At 38.5% G+C, this 18952-nt stretch overlaps 1 protein-coding gene across 2 annotated transcripts in view; it reads left to right on the top strand.

Annotated features, from left to right (window-relative positions):
• The first annotated feature begins 948 nt into the window (after nucleotides 1-948).
• Nucleotides 949-18952, top strand: part of inpp5a (inositol polyphosphate-5-phosphatase A) — a 408597-nt gene continuing 390593 nt past the window's right edge. For both annotated transcript variants that reach the window (XM_061962827.1, XM_061962834.1), the window contains exon 1: nucleotides 949-1420. In XM_061962827.1, coding sequence (XP_061818811.1) covers nucleotides 1343-1420 — 78 coding nt within the window. In that variant the 5' untranslated portion in view covers nucleotides 949-1342. The remainder of the gene's footprint in view (nucleotides 1421-18952) is intronic.

The following is an 18952-nucleotide window of genomic DNA, read 5'->3' as shown; positions in this document are numbered from 1 at the left end:
TAAGACGAGGGATGTCCGATTATGGCTTTTTGCCGATATCCGATATTCCGATATTGTCCAACTCTTTAATTACCGATACCGATATCAACCGATACCGATATCAACAGATATATGCAGTCGTGGAATTAACACATTATTATGCCTAATTTGGACAACCAGGTATGGTGAAGATAAGGTACTTTTTAAAAATAATAATAAAATAAGATAAATAAATTAAAAACATTTTCTTGAATAAAAAAGAAAGTAAAACAATATAAAAACAGTTACATAGAAACTAGTAATTAATGAAAATTAGTAAAATTAACTGTTAAAGGTTAGTACTATTAGTGGACCAGCAGCACGCACAATCATGTGTGCTTACAGACTGTATCCCTTGCAGACTGTATTGATATATATTGATATATAATGTAGGAACCAGAATATTAATAACAGAAAGAAACAACCCTATTGTGTGAATGAGTGTGAATGGGGGAGGGAGTTTTTTTGGGTTGGTGCACTAATTGTAAGTGTATCTTGTGTTTTTTATGTTTATTTAATTAAAAACAAAACAAACAAAAAAAACCCAAAAAACCCGATACCGATAATAAAAAAACCCGACACCGATAATTTACGATATTACATTTTAACGCATTTATCGCCGATAATATCGGCAGGGCGCAGGCCGATGTCGGACATCCCTAGTTAAGACCTTTGTTAGATCGGAATCTGGGTTTGATGTAGTTTGTGGGTGAATACAAAAATCTCCTTAAAAACTTCGTAAGTGGGCCTGAGAACAAAACTTGTTCTTAAGAACGGTTGCGGAATGGGACCCAATAAATCTAGTAGACCTATTTGCATTAGACAGGGAATAGCCGCGTTTACTATGCGCTGCTCCTTTAAGAGAGCCCCGGGTTCCTCATTGGCACAGTGACGTCACAGCAGTGCGGGACTCCAGCCTATCGCCTCCGAACACTGAAGGCAGTGGCCGTGGTTGGAGTCCTGCTTCACGAGGGACACTTCTACACTGTTCCAAGCAAGACTACGCTCCGTGGCTGACATGAACCAGAAGCCATTGGCGCTGGCCGTGGATTAAATCGGAAAGTTTGGCGATGGAGGCGGGAAAGTAGCGCAGGAAGCAGCACGCGAACCACCGTCGCCAGCGGACCTTGTACTGACTGCACTGCAGAGCACACTCGGCTCCTGCTGAAAAGTATGCTCCAGCCGAGCTGCAGCCCCGGCTTCACTCACAAATTCCCCGTGTTTTAAGGCAGTTGTGCGAGACAGTCGCTGGTTTTATTCTCCCCCCCCCCCGTCACCTGGGAACTTCGCCGTCCAAGTCCTCCACTCACCTGCGAGAGAGAGAATGGCTGAGAAGCTGACAGCCACGCCAGGCACGGGAATACTGCTGGTGACCGCCAACGTTGGATCCCTGTTCGAGGATGTGAGTTCCTCTGTTGGCGCCTTCTCTTCTTGTCCTCGTCGACGTTACTTTGACGTTTTTCCCCCCCGACGTGTTATTCCGAGGACGGTTCAGCTTGTCACGACTCCCGCGTTTCAAGTCGCGCGCGGTAGCCTAAACAGCAACAGTCTCGCGCATAAACACGCGAGGTTGTGACAGTGAACATAAACACGCTATAGTTCCTCTTCTGTTGTTGCTATGACCCACTTTATTGTGTTTGCTCTGTATTAATTATGAAGTGTGATCTATGGTTTGAGCTCCTGTGATTGGCCCAAACTCAGGTTTATTCAAGCGATTGGAGGAACTTTGTCATACCAACTCCTTGGTATCCTTGTTATCATAGCACACCTAACTTGCACAGGCATTCCATGCTGTGGTTTTTTTTGATTGATTGAGACTTTTATTAGTAGGTTGCACAGTACAGTACATATTCCGTACAATTGACCACTAAATGGAATACGTTTTTCAACTTGTTTAAGTCGGGGTCCACTTAAATTGATTCATGATACAGATATATACTATCAGATATATACTATCATCATAATACAGTCATCACACAAGATAATCATCAGGGTATATACATTGAATTATTTTCATTATTTACAATCCGGGGTGTGGAGAGGGGTTAGGTTTGGTTGTTATCATCAGTCATCAACAATTGAGAACAGAGAAATGGATATTGAAACAGTGTAGGTCTGACTTGGTAGGATATGTACAGCAAGTAGTGGACATAGAGAGAGAGAGAGAGATCAGAAGGCATAAGAAAAAGTATCTACATTTGATTATTTACAATTGATTATTAACAATCCGTGGAGGGTGTTAGTTTAGGGTTGAAGTTGCCTGGAGGTGTACTTTTATTGCGGTTTTGAAGAAGGATAGAGATACCCTTTTTTTTTTATACATGTTGGGAGCGCATTCCACATTGATGTGGCATAGTAAGAGAATGACTTAAGACCTTTGTTAGATCGGAATCTGGGTTTAACGTGGTTAGTGGAGCTCCCTCTGGTGTTGTGGTTTGACATGTACTTCGGTGTCAGGGAGGTGTAGCGGATTTTATAGACCAGGCTCAGTGCAAGTTGTTTTACTCTGTTCTCCACCCTGAGCCAGCCCACTTTGAAAAAGTGGGTAGGAGTGAGGTGTGATCTGGGGTGGAGGTCTAGAAGTAATCTGACGAGCTTGCATGGGATGTTTGGAGTTTAGATTTGAGGGTTTTGGAGGTGCTACCAAGTACTGTGAAGGACAAGTGAAACAAGGTGTTGATTGCAGGGTGTCTTGACATTTAGATTCTCGAAAGAAGAATACTTCTGAAGTGGTAAGGTAAATATATACAGATAAAGTCAGCATATCTCAAAAGACTTGCATATTTATAGTAAGGCTTTGGGTATCCCAACTTTTTTTTACCCTTTAGGACTGCATTAGAAATGTTTACACGTTTAAAACAATTCTTAAAAAGATTAATGTGTTAATATTGATGCTGTGAAATAGGGCTGGGCGATATGGCGCTTTAATTAATATCTCAATATTTTTAGGCTATGTCACGATACACAATATATATATCGATATTTTGCCTTAGCCTTGAATGAACACTTGATACATATAATCACACCAGTATGATGATTCTATGTGTCTACATTAAAACATTCTTGTTCATACTTCATTAATATATGCTCATTTTAAACTTTCATGCAGAGAGGGAAATCACAACTTAGTCAATTTTCCAAAACTGTGTTTATTAAACAGTTATTAAGCAGTGGCACAAACATTCATGTCATTTCAAAACAGAAAGTGCAAGATTGTCAGAGACATTTTAAAACAAGCTATTAGTGCACCTTTGTGCATGATGTCACTAAGATGACATATCAAAACAACACTAAATTAAAGTGCACTTTTTGTACAGAACGCCACTACAATAGTTAAAAACAGATAAAGTGCACTTTTGTGCATGATGTCACACAAGATATTTAAATAACTGTCAAATAAAAATTAGCTGCATAATAGGAAATCAAATAGTGTAAGTCCTAAGTGGTAGGTTACTGCGGACGTTATCTCCTCCATCCATCCATCCATTTCCTAACGCTTATTCCCTTCGAGGTCGCGGGGGGGCGCTGGAGCCTATCTCAGTTATCTCCTGTTTTTGACTATTTATTTCATACAGTGTTGATGTGGAAATGGAAGACTATAGGCTCAATTGGGTCAGTGCTGGTTGCTTCGGCATTTTGTTGGCTGTGGCACCGGCCGGAGATGTTGACATGCAGAGTTTTAAGCACTCTCCATTCTCTAGTGGGTGACTTTTCAAATAATGCTACAAATTAGTAGTGCTGCTACTTTTTGTAGCAACGCTTTTGCCGCATACTTTACATATTACGGTTGTCTGTTCAACATCTTTCCGCTTTAACACAGCAAACCACTGCCAGACGATGGACCCCGTGCTGTTTTTCTTGGGAATTAATTATTCTTCCTCCATTTGTTACCAGATTGGCACCTTCTCTCTCTCTCGTGTTACCACTCGCACGGCTCCGCTTGCACCACCTGCCACAGCTAACTTTACCCATGCGGTAGAAAATGGATGGATGAATGTTGAGTGAAATCATGATTTTTTAGGGCATGGTTTGGGCAGGGGGGTCCAAAGTTCCTCTGCTCCTCCTTAGGTTAAGTCGGCCTTGGCTGTAGTCAATAATCTCCTTCTTTTTCTCCATCCTCTTGTTGTGGGGCAGACTTGCTCATACATGCACATGCATCCTCCGTTTTTGCCATTTCTAATACTTGGTAGCGTATACTTCTAACTTATATCTGTCAGTAGACCCAATATGGAAGCGCTAAAAAGTACAACATGGCTGACGGGTTGAAGGCACAGTTGAAGTGCAGGCACGTAAATAAGACCGCCCACAAAATGGCACATCCTGAAGAGATGGTCAGAAAGCGGTTTGAAGATGGTCTGTAAAACATAATCCATGCAGAATTTTGACCAAACAACCATCATTACATTGTATGTAGACCACAAGGAAGTGTTTTGAATGTAGAAAAAAAAATCACAATATGACCCCCTTTTATTATTTTATTATTTCGGAGCGTTAAATCATATGTACTGTGTGTTTTGCTTATTCTTTGGCTTTCTCTCTTGTAAGCTGAGAGAGAGTCTGGCATATACATGTAGATAACTCAACATTAATGATCACAAAATGTCAAAGAGAAAAGCTTTACTTTTATTCTGTGTTGTGTCCTTGCATCCACACTCCTATTTCGATTATATTACTGAAAATAGAACGTTTTTCTTCTTCACAAATGTGATGTTGCTATGTTTTTTTAACTTAATCTTACGTACATGTAGATTTACACAAACTCCTATTATACAAAATGCTGTGCGACAACCACTCCAATGAGTGATTTAATTTTTTCATCACTATTTTAAGCATACTGTACTGTTACGTATTGGTGGGTGGAGAAAAGTATTCTATTTTAGAAAGCAGAGAGTGTTTCTGCTGTGTTACAGAGCGCTCTTGCTGTTTTTTTTTCCACTGCTATACGTGACTTTCAACAAATACTGAATCCCATTTTTATTACACACTTATTGGTAAGTTTTTAGGACTGATCAGCAGTTGCTAAATTGAAGAATAAAATGTATAGCAAAGGGGTGTGCAAACCTTTTCCACCAAGGGCCAAAAACAGAACATGTAAGGGATGCAGCTTTCTGTTCATTTCCATTTTTAATAGTTGTTCAAATCGTACAAAAAATGATCTAAAAGCTGCAGATATATATGTTCCGAAATGACTTATTTACACAGAAAAAAACTGTAAATGTTTATTTAAATACCTTAAGTATTTCCAAATGGTGCCTGTAACACAGCAGTAAAACGGATGATCAAACAAAACAGAAGTCATCATCATGGACCCACTTGCTGCGGAAGCTAGCTCTCCAATCAGCTGAACGGACTAAATAAGTCCACGGTGACGTCTTGGTGAGTTTACTGAGGAATTTGTGAAACTGAAAAAATACAAAAAAATATTGTTGTAAGTTAATATTAATACTAACACAGACGCTCGGAAATTTGTTTGCATATTAGCTAATGCTAATGACACTAGCGTCATTACATTCCAATAGCAAGTACATACATGCACGAAAACACACCTACAGACATCACAAATGGGACAGTTTAGTAAGTAAGAATTGTTTTAGCTATACTGTAAAACTTACAAACGTTGCTTGGAATGATAAAATAAATATACATATGAGTAGAACCGCTACGGACGACGAGAAGACCCAACGGCACTTCTACTTCCTGTTGAAAGCACTAAAAGTGCGAACTCGTCCAAAAGACGGCGCAATAGCACAAACAATAAAACACCCTTTCAGTGTATGGTGCAAAGTAATTCATGATTTGTTAAAAAATGTTAGTGGCTAGCTAGTTAAAATGGGATATTGTGATTTCACAAGACTGTCTTAGAAGTGATCATTTGAAAATGTTCAATTTGAAAATTGTGCACTTAGAGAAAATATAAAAATAAAGTGTTGCATATTGATATTTATCTGTTTCTATATATATTTATTGTGAGAAATCATTAAGATGATCAGTGTTTCCACAAAGATAAATATAATTAATTATTAATAATAACATAGAGTTAAAGGTAAATTGAGTAAATTGGCTATTTCTGGCAATTTATTTAAGTGTGTATCAAACTGGTAGCCCTTCGCATTAATCAGTACCCAAGAAGTAGCTCTTGGTTTCAAAAAGGTTGGTGACCTCTGCCCTAATCAGTCATTATTAATTAGTATTAACATATACGTTTATACCCCAAAAGGGACAAGCGGTAGAAAATGGATATATTTTTATATCTTTTTACCATATTTTCAATTGTGGCTGCTTATTGTACAATGTACTTTGAGACTGTTTCTAGTGTCTATAGACTTTTAATTTATTTTTTATTAAAAACGACTACCAACAAATCTAGCATCTTTTTCTGGTGTTATTATAAAATATACTCTTGTTTAGAGACTCCATTTCTGTCCCTTGATGGGTGCAGTACAGTTGTTGTTCATGAGCCACAAGCGAGCAGAATTGGACAAAGGAAAGTCAACCTTATGGAAATATCTGATTTAAAGCCAAGGCAAGTTGTTCTCCCGACAAGAAAGGACTCTTCTTTTTTTTTTTGCTGTGAGAAGAGTCAACATCCCTGCAGCAAATGCCTGGTGCGCGTGTTGTTCGGCGGGTGGTGCTTTATTTCAGTGTTCAGATTACGGTTAAGGTGCAGTGATAACATAACATTTAGATTGTTACCGTGACTGATTTAGTATGTAAGATGACATAAATGCTCAACAGAAATGAAACGAAATGAAATGAAGTCGAAACGAGACAATTTTTTTTATTGCAAAAAGTCGATCCGACATCAAAACATGTCAAGAGACTTTCTCAAACCAATCACTTTTCCGGCTTCAAAATAAAAGCGCTACGCTATACATCCGGTTTAACTACATTTACAAAATAAAAATGTCTCACACTTCGATCATGCTTTGTTAAAAGGGATGGGCACTGGATCCGGTACTTTTCTGGCCCCCACCGAAACCAGCTGATACTACCGGGCATAGATTCACGTAGGATGCAGCGGTGCCATGTTTTGAGAGGAAAACAGGTGATTTCGAAGCGGACATGCTCTTGGTAATCTTGCAACCCATCAATGTTTCATGACAAAAACCCAACCATGCCAAATAGAAAACCCTCTAAAGTGCTGCTCATCTTTTCCAAATGTGATGCCGATGCAGATTACGCTCGCTGCAGTATTTGTGATGTAAAAATCAAGGCAAGTGGCGGGACTACTTCCAATCTGAGGTTAGACACAATATTTTTCTCATGGCTGAAGAGTGCAGCCAAGTTAGATGTACAGCTGCAACTCCTGCATTTGGCACCTTTAGCGACTCGGCTGCAGCCAACAACACGGGGGAAGAAATTGCAGAAACATTGAGTAACGATAGCAGCGACATCATCATCTTCTACGTCCGCTCCAGGTAAAATATAATAAAGAATACATTAGCTTTGCGTTTTAGCTTGCAATAATTATAATCAGCTTGGTTCCTTGTACTATACTTTATGATAATGTAAAGTTTTTGCTTCACTTTCATTTGTAGTTTAATACTTTTGAAAAAAACAATTGGTTTTTAATTTTTACTCCATCCTTATTAGTTTTGAACTTAATGGCCTTACTTGCCTCCATCCACATATTTTCCAGACGGAAAAAGAAAGGAATACACGGAGCCAGCTTTTATTTTGTGCAATACTAAGAAAATAATTGGGCTGCAACTAATTGTTGCAGCCCAATTATTTTCCATATCCATTAAAACGATTAAAATCGATTATACAAATAGTTGGCGATTAATTTAGTCATAGATTCGTTGGACCTATGCTATGCGCATGCGCAGAGGCTACTTTTTTATTTTTTTATATTTTATTTTTATATTTTATTTTATTTTTTTCTAAACCTTTATTTATAAACTGCAACATTTACAAACAGCTGAGAAACAATAATCAAAATAAGTATGGTGCCAGTATGGTGCCATTATGCTGGGTTTTTTTCAATAAAATACTGGAAAGGATAGAAATGTAGTTTGTCTCTTTTATCCGATTATTAATAGATTAATCGAAGTAATAATCGACAGATTCATCGATTATCAAATTAGTTGTTAATTGCAGCCCTAGAAAATAACATTGCAGTGTTGTAGTTGAGTGTTTTTATATTGAAGAAATGTGCAAAACAATTGCAAACATGTTACTATACAAATAATTGGATATTGTTTTGATATATTTGATGATAGATCGATAAAGTTGAATACATATGTTACATTTAAAAATTTTAAGATTTCATTATTACACAAACATTTTTTACCACATGAACACACACAAAAGTACCACAAATTGGTACCGTTAAGTATAGGTATCGATTCCCAGGTACCAGGAGTACTGTATCGATTTAAATGTGAAAGGTACCCATCCATATCTGTCAGAGATGTTTTGTAATGTTATTCAGAGATGTTTTGTAATGTTATTCTGTGATATTTGCACCTAAAGAAATGTGAGTACATCAGTTGAGGAATATGTGTAAATTCTCTTATAACATGTTCTGGTTGTGTCCTCAATTACAGAATGATTAGCAGGCTGAATATTACATTCTATTAATGAATAGGGAAGGTTCAAACATTTTCATGCAGAAATATGAAGACCATTAACTTGTACAACATGTAGTGTACAGAATATCAGAAGTATTTATTCAGGTAGAAATATCACGGATTACAGCTGGTATAGGCTCCAGCCCCCCCTGAGACTCCAAAAGGGACAAGCGGTAGAAAATAGATGGATGGATAATACCAAACATCTTCGACAGTCAAAGCATGATCATAACAATCCACATTTTCTGTTATTTATAAGTGAAACTGTATTTTAAACATGGAAAAGTAACTTCTCCTCTGAATGCAAGTTCTCCTAAAGCAGGAATACAAATTCTGTATTTCTACAAAATACAAAATCTGGCAAGACACCAACACACAGTAGGCATTTAAAAAACTATTATTGTCATTAAATCATTTTTGTCCTTATTGTGATGAGCTGTTTAAAAAATCCTAAAGTTTAAAATACATTTCATTAAGGCAAATTAATTGCCTGTTAATAGTGTTAAAACTTGAAAATGATCTGTCTAGGGTACGCTTATTATTGATGAAAAATGATGTATATCTGCGATTAATCGCGATTAATTTTGAGTTAACGATGGACAAAATGCGATATCGCGATTACATATTTTATTCGTTTGACAGCCTTAATATATATCCTGTATATAAAAAACTCGATGACGTCCATGTGACCTCGGCCATAACCATGCCCCCACCGCCCTACAGGTATCTTAGAAGTTTAGGGGAAACTCTGAAGGTGGTAATACGGATCGGGACGTCTGGCAAGGCATGTTTTAAAGCAGCACTTGCAGCGCAGCGTCTTTGTATAAAGCGTCACCCTTGTCGTTAGTTTTGATGCCCACATATTGCGCTTCACGCACCCTCTTTATGAACCAGTAGAATTGTTGTTTTTTTGCCATTCTTCCTCTCCACGGTGTTATTGCTTGTATGCGCTGTGTGTGCATTTTGACACACTCAACTTCATGACATCGATGACCTTGTCATTCCGACCAAAGAGCGGAACTGTAGGGACCCACTGCTGGGTAAAGTGGAGGGTGTTACCCCCAGCAATACCTCGGCCCTGGAGGGAACGTCTCTCCTGCGCTGCTTGACCACGGTCTGAGAGGCAACAAGCAGGAACGGTGTAACATGATGTTTCTTGGTGCCTGGTGAGGCTGGATCTTTGAAAATCAGTGCACCCGGTCGTAAAGGTGTTCTTTTTATTATCCCGTTTACATGGCGTGCAAAACTTATTTCCATCTTCATAAGTGAGCCATTTGCTGAAAAGTGGCTCCTGAGGACACTTTTCATTGAAGCTTCGCTTCTTGGGTTTATTGCTCGCCATGACAAAAACAGTAACATGCGGGAGTGCTAATACCGCAAATGCAGTATTTGTGATTGATAAAACTTTCGGCGAATCAAAATTTAAGAAATTGTACCGGAAAGTTCATTACTTTGAAGTCAACCAATAAAAACGCAATAAACGGGGACGGAAATTTGACTCGGCAAATATAAACAAAACAAAACCCTGGCGGAAAGCGATAATCGATAAAAAAAACATGTAAAGCGGAGTTTTGACCAAGAGAAGGCACGGTCGGTAAAAAATAAAAAAATATGCGTCTTGGGGACGCGCGGACTTCCGGAAATGCTCGTCCTTTCTGATTTCAATGCGTAAAAAGAAACAAAAAGTGCGTTAACAGTGTGCATGTGTATATGTATGCAGGATTTCCCCCCAACTGTCACAATACCTGTGGTAGTGGGGACGTGGTCATGGGCGGGGTCAGATGGATATCATCGAGTAATTTGCATAATTTGCTATGATGATATGATTTTCTTTAAAAAGGCTCAAAAAAATTATATATACATTTAAAACAAATCTGTTTTTATGAATTAGTATGATAATATATATTTTTTATCGTTTTGCTATATTTTCAATTGTTGCTACTTTTGTTGAGATTTTTTTCAAGTGTTTACTGACTTTTAATGACTTTTTTAAATCAAAAGCAACAAGCAACAAATCAAGCATCTTCTTCTGGTGTTATCATAGACATAGAATGTACTTGTGTTTAGAGACTCTACTTCTGTCCCTCGATGTCCCTTGACTAAAGAGGCTGAAGCCAACATGACGTCACACTTGCTTCGCGCTGTTGCTCGAGTTCAGTTCAGTTCAGTTTCAGTTTATTTCGATGCATGCGATACAACGTAATGCATCACACAATTCCAGTTGTTTCATTACAGCACGTCCGAAAAGGAGTAGGAAGAATCATCAATCAATGTTTATTTATATAGCCCTAAATCACAAGTGTCTCAAAGGACTGCACAAGCCACAACGACATCCTCGGTACAGAGCCCACATAAGGGCAAGGAAAAACTCACCCCAGTGGGACGTCGCTGTGAATGACTATGAGAAACCTTGGAGAGGACCACATATGTGGGTAACCCCCCCCCCCCCCCCCCCCCCCTCTAGGGGAATCAGAGCTTATTTAATCCTACCCCTTTTCATACCAGAGCAATTTTATCCAAATTCCTTGTTCTCTGTAACAGAACAGTGAACAAATAAATAATATACCATAGTAAGCAAACAAATATTTACAAAAAATACATAAATAATCTTTGTCTCAAAAATAAAAAAAGGGGGGAAAAAGGGTTCAAGATGTTCATCATAATTCTTGTTTCTTGTTCTGTGTACTTTGTGAACACTTGTAGTTTAAACAGTCTCTTAAAGTGAATCATATTGGTGCTTTGTTTGATTTATTTGGTTAATCCGTTCCATAATTTAATTCCACATACTGATATACTAAAGGTTTTAAGTGTTGTACGAGCATACACATGTTTTAAATTAGATTTTCCTCTAAGGTTATATTTCTCCTCTTTTGTTGAGAAGAATTGTTGTACATTTTTGGGTAGCAGGTTATAGTTTGCTTTATACATACTTTTAGCTGTTTGCAAATGCACCAAATCGTTGAATTTCAATAATTGTGATTCAATAAATAAAGGGTTTGTATGTTCTCTATATCCAACTAATTGATCTTTTTTGTAACACAGTTAGTGAATGAAGTGCACATTTGTAATTATTTCCCCATATTTCTACACAATAACTCAGATATGGTAACACTAGCGAGCAGTAGAGAATATGAAGTGATTTTTGGTCTAGAACATGTTATGCTTTATTCATTATTGACGTGTTTCTTGCTACTTCATGTTGTATATTTTTTACATGAGATTTCCAATTCATTTTATCGTCTATTATTACACCCAAAAATGTGTTTTCTTTTACCCTTTCAATATTTACTCCGTCTATTTGTATTTATGTTTGACTTTCTCTTCTACTGTTACCAAATAGCATTATTTTAGTCTTACTGAGATTCAAAGATTGTCTGTTTTTGTCAAACCATCTTTTTAATTTGTAAATTTTTTCTGTTATTTGTTTTAGCTTCTGTGTGTTCTCTCCTGAACAAAATGCCGTTGTATCATCTGCAAATAATACTAACTTTAAGTCCTTTGTAACTTCACAAATGTCATTTATATAGACTTTGAACAATTTTGGGCTGAGTATTGATCCTTGAGGTACGCCACAAGATATTTTTAGCTCTGTGGAAGTGTGTTCTCCTATCTTCACGTATTGCTTCCTGTTGGTTAAGTAGCTTCTAACCCAGTTCAAGACCAACCCTCTAATGCCAAACAGTTGTAATTTGTTTATTAAGATGCTTTGATTGTGTCAAATGTTTTTGTTAAATCCATAAACACTGCAGCAGCACATTCTTTACTATCTATTGCATTTGTGATCTCTTCCGTTATTTCGATTAACGCCATTGATGTTGAGATGTTGGCTCTGTATCCGTATTGGTTGTCTGTGAGTGTTTTGTTTTTATTCATGAATGTGTCTAATCTGTTGTTAAACAGTTTTTCAATGATTTTAGAAAATTGTGGAAGTAGAGAAACATGTCTGTAGTTTGTAAACTGGTGTTTGTCTCCAGTCTCATACATCGGTACGATTTTTGCTCTTTTCTTTTTATCTTGGAATTTGCCTGTTTGAAATTATAGATTGCTGATATATGTTAAAGGTTCTGAAATCTCTTCAATAACCTTTTTTATTGTTTTCATATCAATTTCGTTGCAATCAGTTGAGGTCTTGGATTTACCATTTTTCACAATATTGGTTATTTCCTCTTTTGTGACGACACTCCTTCTAGGAACATAGAGTGGGTTTTCTTTTTTTCAAAGCCGCCACTGTCCTTTTAAGATTTGCACATTTTGTAGATGGCTGTCCGCGCAGGTATATCTGCAATATATATATATTAGGGATGTCCCGATCCAGATTTTTGCACTTCCGATCCGATACCGATATTGTTTTTGCACTTCCGATCCGATACCGATACTGACTGATACCGATAGTGACCGATACTGGCCTATCCGAGCATGTATTAAAGTTTAAAGTTATTTAGCCTACTTAGTTGTCAGAATCATGTTGAAAAGGGTTTTAGTACTCTTGATAACAACTAGCCAGCTGAATTAGGGGAGTTTGAATAATACACAACGGTTGGTAACAAGAAACTGACCTGTTTATTCAAGGATAAACTTAAAAATAAAATTTTCTTTCAAGGCTTGCATGTCTACATTAAAACATTCTTCTTCATACTGCATTAATATATGCTACTTTTAAACTTTCATGCTGAGAAGGAAATCACAACTAAAAAAATCACACATTTTTTCATACGGTGTTGATATGGAAATTTTTGCCTCGGCATTTTGATGGTGTGGACGTGTGGCACCGAATGGAGATAAGCGTCTCGACGGACGTTACAATATTTGAACAATGATGACGAAAACTGTTTTCTCTGTCGTGTCCGTGTGTCGAAAATTGTTATGCGCTTTTTTTTTTATTTGATGTTGTGCGTGGCATATAATTGCCGTGCGCAGAGGACGCTTGAGCAGTGCGTAATTGCGCAGGCGCGCACCTTAGAAGGAACGTTGGTCACACGGCTGCGCTAGCATCACAGCTAACGTTAGCCATGCTGCTACCTCTCTGCTGGGAGAGGACGTATACGTATGTGACGTGTGTCGTGACAGTATGTGACGTGTGTAAGAAGTTGCGCTTGCTGTCTGTGAGAGGGAGACACAGAAAAGAGTGAGAAGAGTCTGTCGTGTAATGCCAGCAGCTAAAAGCAACTGCGTGAGAATCCACAGACCTGTGGATGTGTTGAAGGTGTGCTGGAAAATGCGGAACGGAAATTAGGGAGCAGCAGAAAAGTGGAATGTATTATTTAAATCGGTGCGTTGGAAAACAAGGACCGGAGTTTTTTTTTTAAACTGGATCTGGATCGGCATTTCCCCATGCCTTGCCGATACGCATTTTTTGGCAAATATCGGCGGCCGATCCGATCCAAATATCGGATCGGGACATCCCTAATATATGTGTATATATATATATATATATATATATATATATATATATATATATATATATATATATATATATATATATATATATATATATATATATATATAAAATTCACGTCCACATTACAGACATGCTGACAACGCTCCAGACAAATCCGGTTTTGATAGCGTGGTTTTTGGTGATCGAAGTGTTTTTTCGGTGGTCAAGTCACTTGTCAATAGTGCGCAAATATTAAGCTATACATATCAATTCATACTGTAACGACCAGTTAATGTTAATGTTTTATATTTGTGTGGTTTGGATTTGATGCCAGTTTTTCCCATGCTTACAAACACACCGTCCGTGCCTGAAAGGTGATTGGCGGAGAATGACGAAGCGTTGCTGTGTGTCCGGCGGGCAAGCAAAGACTCAAGGAGACAAAAGTGTTTTATGGGAGGTAAAACCTGTTGGACTTGTGCTGTTGTTCGTTATCATAAGATTGGTAATAAAAGCTAAAAATAGCGTCAGACTTCTTGTGATTTCTTCTGGGGGCTGCAATTATTATATTACCGTATTTTCCGCACTATAAGGCGCACCTAAAAACCTCCAATTTCCTCAAAAGCTGACAGTGCACCTTATAATCCAGTGCGCCTTATATATGGACCAATATTGAGCCACAACATGTCTCGCAACTACGGTAACTACGCCGACTTCGTTTTCCCCCTTCTACGGCTGCTTACCGTAGAATAAGAAGAAGCGCTTCTTCTTCTACGGGGGAAAATGAAGTTGGTGACTGCTTACCGTAGTTGCGAGACACAAACTTTATGTAAAGACCCAAAAATAGCTCCTATTAAGAGACATGCTTACGACGCAGAGTTTAAACTCAAGGCGATCAGTCACGCAGTAGAACACGGGAATAGAGCAGCAGCGAGAAAATTTAACATTAACGAATCAATGGTACGGAAGTGGAGGAAGCAACATGATGACCTGCGCCAAGTAAAGAAGACTTAACAGAGTTTCCGAGGGAACAAAGTGAGATGGCTACAGTTGGAGGACAACCTCGAACAGTGGGTTGTTGAACAGAGAGCAGCAAGTAGAAGTGTCAGTACAATCACTATTTGTTTTGTTGAAATTCCCTTTAGCGCAGCTCCATCTAATGGATGCATAACGTAACCCCAGCCTCTACTGTAGCGTCTATTCTATGCGCCTTATAATGCGTGCACCTTATATATAAACAAAGTTTTAAAATAGGCCATTCATTGAAGGTGCGCCTTATAATCCGGTGCGCTTTATAGTGTGGAAAATACGGTACTTTAATTTGTTTTCAAGTACAAAAAAAAATGCCGTTATTTTCAGTGGCCTAGTGGTTAGAGTGTCCGCCCTGAGATCGGTAGGTTGTGAGTTCAAACCCCGGCCGAGTCATACCAAAGACTATAAAAAATGGGACCCATTACCTCCCTGCTTGGCACTCAGCATCAAGGGTTGGAATTGGGGGTTAAATCACCAAAATGATTCCCGGGTGCGGCCACCGCTGCTGCCCACTGCTCCCCTCACCTCCCAGGGGGTGATCAAGGGTGATGGGTCAAATGCAGAGAATAATCTCGCCACACCTAGTGTGTGTGTGACAATCATTGGTACTTTAACTTTTAACTTTTAATAAAAATGCCATGCCGGCGTGCTTTATTTGATTACTTTAATGGGAAACCCTGGACATTTTATTAAAGCCTACTGAAATGCGATTTTCTTATTTAAACGTGGATAGCAGGTCCATTCTATGTGTCATACTTGATCATTTCGCGATATTGCCATATTTTGGCTGAAAGGATTTAGTAGAGAACATCGACGATAAAGTTCGCAACTTTTGGTCGCTGATAAAAAAGCATTGCCTCTACCCGAAGTAGCAGACGAGTAGCGTGACGTCACAGGTTGTGGAGCTCCTCACATCTGCACATTGTTTACGATCATGGGCACCAGCAGCGAGAGCGATTCGGACCGAGAAAGCGACGATTTCCCCATTAATTTGAGCGAGGATGAAAGATTTGTGGATGAGGAAAGTGAGAGTGAAGGACTAGAGGGCAGTGGGAGCGATTCAGATAGGGAAGATGCTGTGAGAGGTGGGTGGGACCTGATATTCAGCTGGGAATGACTAAAACAGTAAATAAACACAAGACATATATATATACTCTATTAGCCATCACACAACCAGGCTTATATTTAATATGCCACAAATGAATCCTGCATAACAAAAACCTCCCCCCTCCCGTCCATATAACCCGCCAATACAACTCAAACACCTGCACAACACACTCAATCCCACAGCCCAAAGTACCGTTCACCTCCCCAAAGTTCATACAGCACATATATTTCCCCAAAGTCCCCAAAGTTACGTACGTGACAGGCACATAGCGGCACGCACGTACGGGCAAGCGATCAAATGTTTGGAAGCGTACTCACGGTACCGTGTCTGCGTATCCAACTCAAAGTCCTCCTGGTAAGAGTCTCTGTTGTCCCAGTTCTCCACAGGCCAATGGTAAAGATTGACTGTCATCTTCCGGGAATGTAAACAATGAAACACCGGCCGTGTTTGTGTTGTTGCTGAAGTCGGCCGCAATACACCGCTTCCCTCCTACAGCTTTCTTCTTTGCTGTCTCCATTGTTCATTGAACAAATTGCAAAAGATTCACCAACACAGATGTCCAGAATACTGTGGAATTTTGCGATGAAACAGACGACTTAATAGCTGGCCACCATGCTGTCTCAGAATGTCCTCTACAATCCGCGACGTCACGCGCTGACGTCATCATACCGAGACGTTTTCAGCAGGATATGTTGCGCAAAATTTTAAATTGCACTTTAGTAAACTAACCCGGCCGTATTGGCATGTGTTGCAATGTTAAGATTTCATCATTGATATATAAACTATCAGACTGCGTGGTCGGTAGTAGTGGGTTTCAGTAGGCTTTTAAATGCTTTGTAATTATTATTGCCACTCTTGCTCTGTGCTTCAAGACAAATAACATCAATGGTAAATACTAAAATCAATACTATATCTAAAAGTACACAGAACATGTAGCAGGTAAAACACAAATTGTTCAAGATAAAGAACAAATTGTAGGAATTTGTAATAAAACTCAGTCATTTCACTTGCAATAGTTTGCGCTACGTAGGCGGTTTAGACTCCGTTAATATTTGCCATTAAGCCAAGCAGCTGTGTGCGCGTCAACATATCTGAATGTGCACAGCATGGGAGCTGGTTATATACATTACCTTTAAACTCCTTGTGCAGATTTGGATCATTTGTCATTTTAATTTTCACCTAAGTTTGAGGCACAGATGGTCTTGCCACCTTTGGGAAGGCATGTTTTAAAACACTGCTTGCAGCATGGAGCTTCCTTGTTTGTCACCTTGATCGATAGTTTTGATGCACAAATACCTCCACATTGCGCTTCACACACCCACTTTATTAACCAGTAGAATTGCCTTTATTTTTCAGTTTTCCTCTCCTCACTGTTTCTGCTTGTGCACGCTGACACAGTCAACATGCTCCTTGGCTCAGCTACGTCACCGCAGCACGGCAGCATGTGGATGACAAAAATACCGGTATTTTTCAAAGGCAGTACAGTACCGTTTACCGTGGTACTTTATTAGTACCGGTATACCGTACAACCCTAGTGTATATGTACTGTATATGGTGGTGGAATACAATCGTGTCATGTTTGTGTCTGCAGCAATCAATTTGTAATATGTCTGTTTGAACATTTTGTTTGTTTGAAAAACTTTTTGTGATGCAATCGAGTTTATTCTGTACTGTATTACTAGTGTTTGATTGCAAAACTAAACGAAAAGAAAAGGACAAGAAATCACATTTGTTTGTGTTCTTTTGTGGTTGCTATGCCTAAATATAAATACGAAGATCTGCTTGTGCAAACAAACTAATGTCATGTTATATCCTAGCAATAAATATTGTGATTGTTGTTCCAATTCACCATATTTTCTTTCTTGATTTTCATAACAGAAGCTAAGAGCTTAAGTAGTTGTTGTGCAGAAAAGCTAAGTGCTTTATTCGACACGGATGACCACATTATAGCATGTTTGGTGATATTTGTTAGCATCAAGAAATATCCTTATTAGTATTAATAAAGTAGATTTGTTGAATAAATCTCGCAGGCTTATAGCATATACTAAATCTTGATATCATGAGCAAACATTGCTGAACAACAGTGACATCTATAGCTAAATAATGAGACAACATTTTAACTTCACACCATAAAAACAACTGCGGACATGAATTGTAGATGAGACTAATATTAGTAGCAGTGAATCAACTGCAAACAAACGTATCTTTTTTCTCATTAGGGACACGATCACAACAGCACGACACTTATGTCAATCAAATGTTACTTAGCGATGCATAGATTAATGCTTAATTTGAGGATCCTTCCAGATGTAAAAGCATGATGTGCCTCCATTTTTTTATTCTCTAAATACTGGAAGGTATCAAAGGAGGTGAGGTCGTAGCAAGCATGCCCTCTTTGTAATGATAAATGGTTCAAATCTTTACAAATAAATTTTTTTCTTAAGAGTATAAAAATCCACTCCATTCCATTTTAAATATTTATTTCACGATCGCTTATACATTTGCCTCAAAACCTTTCACAATATGCCCAAATCTGCACTGACTTCGGTAAATAAACAGCAGCCTAATGGGGCTCCAGACCATCGCCTGAAACCTAGAAGTGCCCGATGTGCCTCTAGGCCACGTGATTGCAACCCACCTATATACAGATGAAGTACACATACATGTAGGAATCATGTTAAATTAATAATACAGTTTGGACTTTGGAATGAACTGAAAATAAGCAATACAATTATACAGGAGGAAGGTTGGCTCTAATGCTGCTGGCTTAATGCTAACGTATAATGGACCAGCTCATTGACAGTGTAATGAACATTAACAGGGCCAAAGTCAAACGCAGGGCACATA

This window comes from Nerophis lumbriciformis, linkage group LG02 (assembly GCF_033978685.3).
Source record: "Nerophis lumbriciformis linkage group LG02, RoL_Nlum_v2.1, whole genome shotgun sequence".
NCBI lineage: Eukaryota > Metazoa > Chordata > Actinopteri > Syngnathiformes > Syngnathidae > Nerophis > Nerophis lumbriciformis.
This window is presented reverse-complemented; position numbering and strand designations above follow the sequence as displayed.